Raw genomic sequence first — 14,108 nt, forward strand, 5'->3', positions numbered from 1 at the left:
GAGAGACAAGGCTGCTTAAGCTCGAATCAAGGAACTCGAGAACGGCGAAAAGCACTCGTAGAAACTAGTTAACGAGGCCTATACTAAAATCAAGGTACTCGAGAACGCTAAAGTAAGCCGTATCAAGATCGAACCGCCTGGTAAGTACGGAGGAACTAAGGAGGACCTCGTAGGGTTTTTGACTAACCTCCGATCCTACTTCCGGCTTAATGATAACAAGTTTCCGGACGATAAAGTTAAAGTCCTCTATATAGCTATAAGACTAGAGGGCAAGGTACTTAGATGGTTTAAGCCTACGTGGAACGACTATCTTACTAAAGAGGATAAAGATAACCAAGACGCGTTTATATAGGTAGTCTTTTAGTCTTATAACCATTTTAAAGAAGAGCTTCGGAAGGTCTTTAGCGATAAAGACAAGAAGATTTACGTGTAAGAAAGGCTTACTAATCTCTAATAGACTAAGTTAGTAGCCTCCTATATTATATAGTTTAGATAGGATATACTTAAGTCTTAGCTTAATGATAAGGCGTTAATATAACTATTTTATAATAGCTTAAAGGAAAAGGTTAAAGACAAGCTATATAAGTATAACCGGCCTAAAACGCTAGACAAATATATCGTATAGGCTATTAGAATCGACGATTAGCTCTATATATAGGAATAATAGAAACAAGGTCAAATGAATAGAACTATGGTTAAGGCTAACGATAAGAAAAAGCGAGTGTACGTTAGTACCTCGTATAGGATATATCCTAGAGCTATAGATATAGATATAACATAGAAGTAGGATAAGAAGAAGACGGCTAAAGACAAGTCTAATACTACCTACTATAATTACAGAAAGAAAGGACACTATAAGCGAGAATGTCAAAGCCCGAAGAAAGACTAGAAACTAGTCCTAGGAAAGGAAACTATAGTCATTAACGAAACTAAGGATATCGTCAAAGTAGTAGCTATAAGCTATAAAGACAAGGACAATAATATAGATAGTCTCGAATATAACAATAATAGCAAAGACGAATAGACGCCGTACTCTAAACTAGTTACTATAGACCCCGAGATAGGCATTGCCAAATAGGATATAGTAGGGGAGTATATACCACTGATTTCGATTCTCCTAGCCTTGAGGTAGTAAGGTTTTACGGTTATATAGAGGCGGGATAGATTATAGATAACCGACACCTAAGGAGTCGACCGACCCGGACCGAACATCCTATTCCTTTAGGAACGGATCGAATGGTACCGTAACGAAGTTTTCCGGCTTAATACGGAGTTATACGAACGAGATAGACGCCTAACTCGACTTGTCTAGTAGAGTAATAAGATAAGGGACGAAATGAGGGAACTCCGACGTATTATAGAAACTATTAAAGGGGAACAGCCTGTAACGTACGATAGATCTAATAATTATACTAAGCATTTTGATAATTAGTAACTTAGCTACGACGTATAGAACCCTGAGTATTAGTTTATATATATAAACTATAGAAAAGACAAATATATATAGGAAAGCTACTAGAAGAAATATTCCTACCTTAGTATTAGGGTACCTATAGTCTATATATAATAGGAAGGATTTAGAAAAGAATTTTAATATCTTCTAGGCAACGCTACATAACTATACCCTTAATATAAGGTATATATATAAGTGCCCTGGTTCTAGTATATAGTATATAAATGCCGATACCACTTCTATAACAAATTCGAAAACAATTACTAGCCGACCTAATAAGAAAATAGGGATAGAAGTTTACGCCCTATAGAATAGGTCTACGACGTAGGAAATAGAGCAGCTAAATTACTCTAGAAGATCGAAACCTAGAGTCTAGAAGGCATTATGGTAGTTCTAAGACGAGCCTAGCCTAGGCACTATAGAATAGGACGAGATATATAGGACTTATACTAGAGTAACGATTGTCTCTATTACGAGGACGAAAAGAAATCGCGAATTCGGGAGCTTTAGATAAAGCTATAGCGTATACGATAGAAAGCAGAATAGACCTAATAGTAGGAAGCTATAAGTACTTAATAGCTCGCGGAAATAAGTATAATTGACGAAGCCGCCATTAGCTAAACAATCAAAGAGGTTAATACTAACCTAGGAAACGGGTTAGGGCCCTTTAAGGGGCTCGAAAACCATTAATACCTATATAGTAGCAAGTAATAGCATAGTATAGGAGGAACTAGCATAAGAGATTACTATATCGAGACCTCTTAATAGAAATATAGGAAATCGCTACAATCTTTAGACGACGACGGCAAGACAAGTAACTATAGATAACGATATAATAGAAGTAACATAAAATACTTATACTAGTAGATAGTAGAGTAGAAATAAACCTGATTTCGCTAACACTTGTAAATTAGCTATAGATACCCTAGAGGATAAAACGGAAGCATAGTATAGTCAAAGGGCTATTCCCGATATAATAGGTATATAGGGAGACCGAACCGATTAATATCACTATAGTAAGGAAGACTATAGTAGTTATATTTAGCATTATAGATATAGGTAATGACAAAGATATAATACTAGGACTACTATAGTACGAAGACTACAACCTAGACATTAGCTAGAAGAATAATAGCTACCTACGACCCCGAACGGAGTCGTATTTAACTAGCAAGATAGAGAGTATATAAGGATCGCGAATAGACAATACTCAAGGGAAGGCATGTCTTATAGATCCACTATAAGAGACAGGCAGTAGCAGATAGACCACTACAGACTCTAGAAGAAGCAATATAACGACATTAACACTACAATAGGAGGAACGAGCTAAACCGCCGATAGCTATTCTCTCTATTAACAAATGCGAAGCACTACAATTAGAGTAGTAGGTTGAGACAGGAGAAATTGCTAGCATCGCTATAGACAGAACCAAATTTGTATACTATTAGAAAACCGAGAAAAGAGATAAGACTAGGAAAGTACCGAAGGAGTATAAGGGACACCTAGTATTCGAACCGAAGTATCTAGAAGGATTACTAGAACATGGCCTATAGGATCACGAGATCAAGCTTAAGGAAGGAGCGCGACTAAAGTTCTTTAAGATCTACTATATAAGCTAGATATAGAACGAAGAACTTAAATGATATCTAGAGGAGAACCTTTGAAGAGGATATATCTACCTATCGACATCGCTAATAGGCTACCTAATCCTATTTATACCTAAGAAAGATAGAAAGCTATAGTTATATATTGACTATTAGTAACTTAACGAACAGACTATAAAGAATCGATACCCGTTATCGCTAATCTTATAGCTCTAAGATTAGTTAGTAGGAGCCTAATATTTTACGTGTCTTAACTTGCCATCGGCCTATAACTATATACGGATTAAAGAAGGCGACGAGTAGAAAACGGCCTTTAGGATACCTTATAGCTATTATAAGTACCTCGTCATGCTATTCGGACTTACGAATACGCTAGTAACGTTCTAAGCCCTAATTGATCAAGCTATCTGCCCCTTTCTCGATAAATTTATAGTATATTATCTTAACGATATACTTATCTTCTCTAAGACGATAGACAAACACCAGAAGTACGTAAGAGCAGTACTAGATACATTATACGTGTATAAGCTATTAGTTAATAAGGAAAAGAGCGAATTCTATATTAAGAAGATAGTATTTTTAGGATATAAGATATCCCTAGGATAAATTTAGATAGAACCCTTAAAGGTTAAAGCTATCAAGAATTAGCTATAACTAACGTTAGTTATAGAAGTATAAAGTTTTATCGGGTTTGTAAACTTCTACCGGATATTTATTAGGAACTTTAGAGCGATCGTATAACTATTATACGAGCTTACTAAGAAGAACGCTAAATTCTAATAGGAAGAGCGACACAAGTAAGCATTTACGTAGATTTACGATGCTATTACCGAGAATCTAGTACTAGTATTACCAGACCTTAAGAAGCTATTCGAGGTAGAAACGGACGCTTTAGACTATGCCATCGGAGGATAGTTAGGATAATAAGACAAGCAAGGGAAGCTATATCCTATAGCCTTCTTTTCAAAGAAGCTCGACAGACCACGTCTTAACTATCTAATCTACGACAAGGAACTACTTACGATTATCGAAGCTTTTAAGGAATAGCGACTATACCTTAGCGGTATAATCGAACTAGTATAAGTATATACAGATTATAAGAATTTATAATACTTTATAACGATAAAGGAGCTTAACGGATAACAAATATAGTAGGTAGAATTCCTTGCGGAATTTAACTTTGAGATCTGCTATAAGAAAGGCAAAGAGAACGTATAAGCGGACACTTTAAGCTAATAAACGGATTATATGGAAGGACAAACAGAAATAACGCTACCATTATTCAAGGAACGAATAGATAGAATGCTATATTACGAAACGTAGATACCCGTAGAAGATGATCTACTTAACTCGTTCCTAGAATGCTATATAATCTTTCGAGAAGAAAGGATTAACGAGGTATAGTATTAAGTAGTACCCGGACTAGTAATACCTAATGGAATAGAAGAAAAAGATAGGAAACTCTAGTACTAAGGTAAAGTGTATATCTATAATAAAGACTAATAGCTACGGATAATTCGAGAACTCTACAAGTCAAAACTCGGAGGATATAAAGGAGTTACGAAGACTGTTGTACAAGTTAAGAAACACTACGACTTCCTATAGCTAACGATACGAGTTAAGGAAGTCGTACGGAGCTATGATATCTATAATCGAAGCAAGATAGTACGATATAAGCTATATAGGCTACTTTAGCTACTGCCAACAGCTAATAAACTATAGAGTTTAGTTATAATAGACTTTATTACGAAGCTACTAGAATCTAAGGACACGGCTATAGGAGTAATCTATAATAGTATTCTTACTATAGTAGATTGCCTAACTAAATAGATATACTTCTTTCCTTATAAGGAGTCCTAGATAGTTAAATAGCTAATAGACGTAATCTATTGGTAAGTTATATTAATATACGCTTAGCTATAAGAATAGATTACCGATAGAGATACTAAGTTCGTATCGAAGTTCTAGTAAGCATTAATATAATAATTAGGTGTTAATAGCAAGCTATTAACGGTATATTACCTATAAACTAACGGATAAACAGAGCGACTAAACCAAGTTATTAAATAGTACCTCCGCTCTTACGTTAACTACTAACAAGATAACTAGGTCATGCTATTACTAATAGTATAACTTACCTATAATATAACGCCAATAGAAACAACCAAAGTCACACTGTTCTTTACAAACTACAGATATAAAGTAGACCTAAGGCAAGGACTAGAGGTCATAGTACTAAGAGCGGCAGTCAAAGTAGAGTAGATATACACATTATATAAGAAACTTAAAAAGGAACTCGAGTTTGTTAGAACTAGAATAAAGAACCACTATGATAAACATAAGCTTAAGGGACCTCGCCTAGAGAGGGGAGACAAAGTCTATCTGATCGCACGAAACCTATAAACTAAACGACTAAGTACGAAGCTAGACTTTAAGAAGGTTAGACCCTTCGTTATCAAAGAACGAATCTCGATATCTAACTATCGACTATCGTTACCGTTATCTATACGACTACGGACGGACGTTTTTTATATTTCACTTTTGGAACCAGCGCCGAAGAACGCTAAAATCGCTACGAACATCGAAGCGGAAGACGAAGAGGAAGAATAGGACATCAAAAAAATCCTAGATTCACGTATTATTAACGGGGAACTGTAGTATCTAGTCAAATAACTTGACTTTAGACTAGAAGATAACTTATAGGAACTAGTTAAGAACCTAAATTGCCCTAAGAAACTTTAGTAGTTCTATTAGAGGAACCCTAACTGACTAAGAGCGATAGACCCGAAACCAACCCGAAATCGGCTAGTAAGGACGGATCTAAAAGAACTTTAGGATATATAGAATCCTAAAGCTATCCGAAATTGGCGGACAAGCAAGATAGGGTCGAAGAAGATATAGTAACCCTAGAAGCCTCTACTACTATCGCCGCTTTAGCCTCCTTACGTTCCACTCGCTCTAACTTCTCTATACTATTAATACCCTAAGCAATAGCTCTTATCATTTTCTTAAACCACATTCGTTTTTATTTCCGAAGACGAAGGACCTACTCCTTAGTAGCTATAAAAGAGAGGAGGGGGATTAAGGAAACACGACTATATATAAGCAGGGGAGGGGTATTAGCGTTATTTAAAACGGACCTAAGTCTTTCGAGGACGAAAGACCTAGGGGGAGGGGCATCGTATCACGATTTGACCGTATAAGGCGACCCGACAAGGTATATAGAACCAATTAGGAACTACAAGACCTAAGGACCAATTAGAAAGTGATCGTAGTAATCGCACTTCGATCAAGGCAAGCACCCGAACAATGATCGAAGGATCGTAGCAGCGATCACACAATCGGAATCTAAGGAGGGGAACACTTAGGAATGAGGGAACTAGACAAGTATATTAGATAGCTAGTTACTCGTTCTGGTAGACTCTAGGAGTTTACTAGTGATAGTAACTCATAATTATAGTACTTATACCAAGTATCGCTAACTACTATAAAGAGATAACTCTGTTGTTATAAACCCTTTAGCTTCACCGAATCCCTTAGACGACCTGTATGTTTGTCCCGCTTAACCTACCTTTGTCTGAACCCTTTTAGAAGAAGTCTGAGTTGGGTTTGTTACAGGATACGATACCTTAACTTAGGAACTACTAGAAAACTTAGAGAATACCAAAGCGCTCGATACTTTAGAATAGGAATAGAGAGATATATACCTAAATAATAGGCTAGTTACGAAGAGAAAACGTAGAGGAATATACAAGCAAACAATCTAAAATTTCTATATATATAGGCAAACCCGGGGCGGATAGGCGGTAGCCACGTTATAGATACGCCGACTAAGCTAACTATAAAACAAATATATATAATAATAACTTGCTATATACTTACTCCTTATCCTCCCCTAAATACTTAACTTCTTCCTCCTCCTCTACTATATCTTTAGAAGCTATAAGGGCGGGCTCCTTATAGTTATAGACTAGGCATGGTACGTGCTCGATCGGAGAGCTAGAACGTTAGGTATAAGCACGGTTAAAGTCGATAAGGACAGGTACGGGGCGTATGGTAGTAATATAGTAGGCCTAGGATATAGGCAAAGGTATACCTAAGATATAGGCAATAAGGGCAGCGTTAGTATTAACCAAAGTCGATATATTCTCGTTCGTATACTATATCTAGTATAATATAGTGTCATTTTACGCTATAGCGTAGCGTATAAGCTACCTAGTAGCTTATAGGGCGGGGGCAGGGTTAGAGGCGGTAGGGAGGGCGTTACTACGGTAGGAGGGAGTACGGGGGTAGGCAACTAGAGCCCGGTCGTTACTATAGTAGTAGGGGGAGGCGGCCTAGGCAGGGGAGAAGGCGAGCCGGGTAGGGGAATGGTTAGCCTATATAGCCTTTATAATTATAGTAAAGGAACGTACTAAGGTGGTAAACGTAGGTATAAGGACTACCTTATATATACTATAGGTTACGATCTTTAGCTAGGGGGGGGTCTCTAAGGCTATACCCTTATTATAATAGTATATAATCTTATAGATACCTATATATAAATATAGATTGTTTGCCTATAATTATAAGTCCTAGATATAAGGATTATAAGTAGAATGGTATATTATATAGGATATATTATAACTAGAGATATATATAATATTGTTATCGCTTAGAATATAATAAATATAATTAAGATAGTATTATATCTTCTTAGGTAGGAGTTTAAACTCCTTATTAGAGGAGTCGCCCTTAATAGCAAACCTACTAAAGGAAATATTCTAGTTCTTACACTAAAATTTAAGCAGTTAGTAGAGACCTAGTATATATATATAGTAGCTATAGTTAGGAAAACAAAAGGGAAAACTTATATTACAATCTTTATTCTTATTACTATTAGGATAGTAATTATTACTATTATTACTAAGTAAGCTAATAGTAGTAGATATTCTAAATGAAAAAAAAAAAAATTTTAAGGGCGCGATATAGGTATAGATAGCAAGATAGTATATAGTTAAATATAGGTAGGGAGGGATTTATAGGTTACAAAAAGAGAAGAAGTAGGAGTCAGAGGGAGGGAGAGGAAGAATTTATATACGTTCGGAGAGTAGAGCTAGGGGAGCGTATACAGGACCTAAACAAAGACTAGGCCCTACTTCGAACTTAAATAAAGGCCAGGACCTATATAGCATTAAAATAAAGACCAGGACCTACATAGGACCTAAACAAAGCCGGACCGTACGTATAGACCACCAGCACGTGTAGGACCTATCACCACGGTAACACCAGGTAGACCTACCCGAGCATCCGACTAGAAAAAGAGGGGGGGTATATCATAGGCCCGGACTCTACCTAGGCTAATCGATAATAGGCTATACCTGGTTTCGGACCGGACCTATATACGTTCGTGGGGCGTTCGTAGGGTACGTGCTTAGTACCCGGTTAGGCTCTAACCCGACGCCTAACCGGACCCTAACCGGAGTATGTATGTACCCCCTATGTTAGGAAACGGAACCCCTTCTGGCACCTGTACTTACTTTCTCCTCTTTCTTCCCTTAAGGTAGTTGAATAAAACATTATATACTTATCTGTAGTTGCTATAAGGCTAGTATATTATATGTGATGGGATAAATATCTTCTTAATACCTTTTATTAATTAGAGGAGTAGCTAAGCCCTTATATAAAGGAGCTAAGAGGGAGTTTAAAGGATTAAAACCTTATAATAAACCTTATTAAATAGGTAATTATTCTACTTGGGCTTTCTAAGTATTAAAATGTTTAAGGAAAATAAAAAGGAATACTTATAGAGTTATTATTATTACCTTATATATTTTTTTTCTTCTATATCTAGAGAGTAGTATAAGATATTTGTATAAGCAGTTCTAGTGCTATAGCGATTTTTATCCTAATAGTACTATAGGACTTATATATATAGTAGTTAATGTCTATCTCGACAGAATGACGTCTTTGCGTTGTCGTTTATAATAATGTTAATCGGTTAGAAACCGGGCAGACAGAGAATTAGTTAACCACGTCGTCTAGTCGAGAGAAGGTTCCTTGGCTTCATTATCTATTAAGGATAGTAATTATTTTATATCCACTTACTTATATAGTTGGCCTCGGATGATGATGCACCTTAATCAATCGTGATGATTTAGATTAATATACCTAAATCAGCCATACGATAGCCGAAGTTAATTATAATGCTCAGTTGATGCAATGCAACCTACTGCCAGCCTATAGCTTTTTCAATTCCCGTTCATCATCCTAAGCTATAGCTGCGGCATGACACAAGGTAGCAGCGCCCCCATAAGAGAACACACAACCAGACGAAAACGCCCCGAAAACTGCTGCTTCCCCAGTGACCGGGCCAGAATGCAGTGACCAATAGTACATCAAGTACTATCTGTAATGTCAACATAGGTCAAAAGAAGGAAGGAACGAGCAATCGGTAAAGCAACAGCGTACAAAACCAAGGACATAATAATTAAAGCAGGCCTTGACCCTAACCCGCATCGGGAATTTCGAGATAATTATGTGACTATATTCCTTTTGCCATGACTCTTAGAAATTCAGTCTCGCATATCCATGTCTAACTGATGAACACAAATACAGGTAATCGTATATATTGAGAAATACAATCATTGTAGGGAGTGGCTAAATAATACGTAAGTCACAGTAAGGTACGTAGTCTTGTGGTAATAGGCACGCCTGCACCTGCCTTGCCGCGTTTTCTTAACGATAAACAGCGTCATCGCGACGTCACCGCAAAGCACAACGGGCCGACCTATCACCACAAATTGCCACAAGCCTGGGAATTCTTTCCCTCTCTTTTCCATTTCCTTTGTTTACGAAGATCTATTGCTTTTCGCAGCCAAACCCCTCTCAGCTCTGGCCGAGACCTACCACTATAAATTGCCACAAGCTTAGGAAGTCTTTCCCTCTTTTCCATTTCCTTCGTTTACGAAGATCTGTTACTTTTCGCAGCCAAACCTCTCTCAGCTCTGCTCAACAAGCAAAACCCGCAATGCAGGCGTGTTCGAATTTGTTGGCACCAAACGAGGCTGCCACCTTGGGCGACCTTGCGGCAAAAAAACCCGACAAGATGCGGCGTATCCTCCAAGCCATTGTGTCCGACATCGATGCCATGGATACTGTAGCATCCGACATCCCCCCGGCCTGTGAACCTGTCACAGACTACATCACCGAGTTAGAAACGCGGCGCGCCCTCTTCGACCAGTTTCGCGCGTTAGCGCGTGAGGATGAATTGCCAAATGCAGCAATCCTTGCCGTGTTTTTGGTCGCGCCTGTCGACGAGATTCGCCTTTTTCTCGCCCGCGATCCCCAGCCACCGAATATAGCCACTCAATGGGATATCGGTTTCCTCGGCGCGTCAGAAGCAGTGAGAGCTTGTACAGTACCCTTTTCTCCTCCAGCTTTCCTCTACCTACTTTCATAGATTTATACTAACCGAGACGTAGATTTTCCCAAATTTCAGCAACCCGAGTCGTCTACGTTGCCGCTTATGACGGTACCTTCTGCAATCCTCAACGAGCCGGGAATGCCTGTCTCTTCGAGCTCGGTAACAAGAAGCGGATTTGCCGACCGAGTAAAGGACCGGGATGGACATGTTTGCGTATTTTCTAGCACGTCCGATCCCGCGGCGGCGCATATTTTTCCGTACTCGACGATCAAACACAGGAACTTTGGACGCATTAACATGATTCTCACACAGTTTTGGGGCCCCGAAAAATCAATGGCATGGCGTAGGATATTTGAGGATGCAGGCATTTCTAATTCTCCCAAGAACGGAATCTCCATGAGTCACCAGATCCATTTCTGGTTCGACAACGCAAAGTTCGCCCTCAAGCCTCTCCGACAAACCCCAGAAGGTATCGTCGTACAATGGCACTGGCTGAAGGAGAGCATCCTGAAGCCGCTTGTCCATATTCGCCCAAACGACGATATTCTTCTCCAGGCTGGGGTGACAGATCAGAACTGGGGCAAGGGCTTAATAGCACACCGGGAGAGTGGTGTGAGGATCCAGACCGGTCAGACCTTCCTCCTCCGACGACACGAGGAGATGCCCAGCTGGGAGCTGCTAGAGTTGCACTGGGATCTCCTCCGGGTTGCAGCTATCTGTGGAGCGGCCGATGTGACTGACGACTACTACTACGACTACGGAGACCGGGATGAGCGTGGCTACGATGAAGTCGTGGCCGCCAAACAGCGTGCCATCGCCGCCAGACAGGCTAATGCCAATGAGGGAGACGATAGTGGCAATAGCGATGGCGGGGATGGGTTTCATAAGGGCGGCTCCAAAGACCGCCGCGGTTAGGACACGAGACGGATCACGGAGCGCTTACGCAACATCACATTAAGAATTAAAGGCAAGAGTTTAAAGGAGCTCTTCAGGACGACAATGCTTACTTTACCTATGACAGGCACGATGCCCACCTCAGCGATTGCTCGTTCCAAGGGGAAGCGTAAATCTCTCCACGATCTTAGGTGGTTTTCGAAGGACAAGGAATCGAAAAAGGGTGGCTTTTCCTATCCGACAGGAACTGTTACAGGATTTGACCGTCTGTAGGTCAGATCTGACTGACCCACCAACAGGGATGACGAGCCAGGGTCAACATGTATTTAGACAGCATCTCTGAGTGCCTCTGGCACTTAGAACAATCAACGCTTTTATCACCTACTTCTGTAGACCGTAACAGTTGGTCCAGGAGTGCCGCCCACGGCGCGAATACCGCTGTGGTGTCGTACCTGTTTGCAGCCTTCCTGAGCTGTACTGATTGCAGCCCTGCCGGGACCGGCAATTCAATCTGCCGACCGATTTCAGACTCTGTAGGAAGCACGCACGTGCCCTTGTATGTAGGTCCGTGCACTAACTACGTCGCTTTGGACCTGACTTAGCCTTGTTCCGTCCCCACTCTGAGCCAGCTAGTGTTATCAGTTTTGCGATAAGCATTTTGGTGCCAAAAAAAAATCGCTGAGCAAAGTACGTCCACACGGCCGATTCAACAAGCTGATTGTGCTGCACAATCTTCAAGATGGCTTCCGATCTCAGCAAAAAGAGAAAGCTTAAGGACGGCACCGGCACAAAGTCCGAGCTGACTGCCGCTGCGCCCTCTAAAGCGAAAAAACTGAAGAGAGACCCGACGCCAGAAGAGAGCGACAGCGACAGCGACAGCGCCAGCAACAACGACCGCGGGGTTGACGATCAGGACTCCGAGTCGGAAGGCGCAAGTTCTGAGGAGTCCGAGTCGGGTGACGAGAAGGCCGAGCGGGATGCGGATAACACGAAAGAGGAGCAGGATGGGTCAGCTGATTTGGATGATGACATTGTCAAGGGAAACGGTCCGTTGCTTGGTCACTCCGCGTCAACGGACGCCCAGTCATTCTCCGAACTCAACCTGTCCGAGAAGACTATGAAGGCAATCGACGAGATGGGATTTACAAAGATGACCGAGATACAGCGACGAGGCATCCCTCCCCTTCTTGCGGGCAAGGACGTTCTCGGGGCAGCCAAAACAGGCTCCGGAAAGACCCTTGCCTTCCTCATTCCGGCTGTCGAGATGCTCAGTGCCCTCCGTTTCAAGCCCAGGAATGGCACCGGAGCCATCGTCGTCACGCCCACACGCGAGCTGGCGCTACAGATCTTTGGTGTTGCGCGGGAGTTGATGAAGCACCACTCCCAAACATGTAAGTTGGGTCTTCGCTCTCCTCTCTTGCTGGGCCTTGGGCTGACTTGGTGCTCTAGACGGAGTGGTCATTGGGGGTGCCAATCGTAGAGCAGAGGCGGATAAGCTGGGCAAGGGAGTCAATCTCTTGATTGCCACTCCTGGCCGCTTGCTGGATCGTAAGTCCCCGATCGCTGGCGCCTCTTGCCCCCCGGCTCGTACTGACAGCCCCTTCTGGCAGACCTCCAGAATACCCCATTTGTCTTCAAGAACCTTAGGTCACTTATTATCGACGAAGCCGACCGCATCCTGGAAATTGGTTTCGAGGATGAGATGCGCCAAATCGTCAAGATCCTCCCCAAAGAAGACCGCCAAACGATGCTTTTCTCAGCCACACAGACAACGAAGGTCGAGGACCTCGCGAGAATTTCGCTCCGACCAGGGCCGCTCTATATCAATGTCGACGAAGAAAAGAAGTACAGCACGGTCGAGGGGCTCGAGCAGGGATACGTCGTCGTAGAAGCCGACAAGCGCTTCCTTTTGCTCTTCTCCTTCCTCAAGAAGATGGTCAAGAAGAAGATCATTGTGTTCTTCTCGTCCTGCAACTCGGTCAAGTACTATAGCGAACTTCTTCAGTACATTGACTTGCAGGTTCTTGACCTTCACGGAAAGCAGAAGCAGCAAAAGCGGACCAATACCTTCTTCGAGTTCTGCAATGCAAAGCAGGGTACGCTGATCTGCACCGACGTTGCCGCTCGCGGCCTCGACATCCCCCAGGTTGACTGGATTGTCCAATTTGATCCTCCGGATGACCCTCGCGACTACATCCACCGCGTCGGCCGGACCGCCAGAGGTAACAATTCCAAGGGGCGGTCGTTGCTGTTCCTTCAGCCTTGCGAGCTCGGCTTCCTCGCCCACCTTAAAGCTGCCAAAGTTCCCGTCGTCGAGTACGACTTCCCCAAGAACAAGATTCTCAATGTCCAGTCCCAGCTAGAGAAGCTCATTTCGAGCAACTACTATCTCAACCAGAGCGCCAAGGATGGCTACAGGTCTTACATCCACGCGTATGCCTCCCACAGCCTCCGGAGCGTCTTTGATGTCCACAAGCTTGACCTGGTGAAAGTGGCCAAGGTAGGTCATCTCCCAAAGTGACAGCAGCTCTCGGGAGAGTTTTTCTTGGCTGACCGCACCCGTAGAGTTTCGGTTTCTCCACCCCACCTAGAGTTGACATCACCCTGGCCGCAGGGTTGAGCCGAGATAAGAAACCTCAGGCCAGGAGGGCTTACGGTAGCCAACCCCGCCAGGGCGGTCGTTTCCGCAAGTGAATCGCGGGATAACAGGTTACTTAAAGTAGCGTGGTGGTGAATGGACGGCATGACCATT

General features: G+C 41.9%; 2 protein-coding genes across 2 annotated transcripts; both read left to right on the plus strand.

Moving 5' to 3' along the window:
- The first annotated feature begins 9,858 nt into the window (after nt 1-9,858).
- P884DRAFT_264956 (uncharacterized protein) lies at nt 9,859-11,659 on the plus strand. Its single transcript, XM_069441898.1, has 3 exons — nt 9,859-10,451; nt 10,521-11,429; nt 11,484-11,659. Exons 1-2 carry the CDS (start codon nt 10,067-10,069, stop codon nt 11,375-11,377), a joined length of 1,242 nt encoding a protein of 413 aa, XP_069293660.1. The 5' UTR covers nt 9,859-10,066; the 3' UTR covers nt 11,378-11,429; nt 11,484-11,659.
- Nucleotides 11,660-12,095: 436 nt separating this feature from the next.
- On the plus strand, nt 12,096-14,050 carry P884DRAFT_211810 (P-loop containing nucleoside triphosphate hydrolase protein; the record flags this gene model as incomplete). The annotated part of the gene is made up of 4 exons (XM_069439114.1): nt 12,096-12,747; nt 12,806-12,904; nt 12,967-13,856; nt 13,922-14,050. 4 exons carry the CDS (start codon nt 12,096-12,098, stop codon nt 14,048-14,050), a joined length of 1,770 nt encoding a protein of 589 aa, XP_069293661.1.
- Between the last annotated feature and the right edge of the window lie 58 nt (nt 14,051-14,108).

This window comes from Thermothelomyces heterothallicus (assembly GCF_042370625.1).
Source record: "Thermothelomyces heterothallicus CBS 202.75 unplaced genomic scaffold P884_scaffold_38, whole genome shotgun sequence".
In the NCBI taxonomy this organism is placed as follows: domain Eukaryota; kingdom Fungi; phylum Ascomycota; class Sordariomycetes; order Sordariales; family Chaetomiaceae; genus Thermothelomyces; species Thermothelomyces heterothallicus.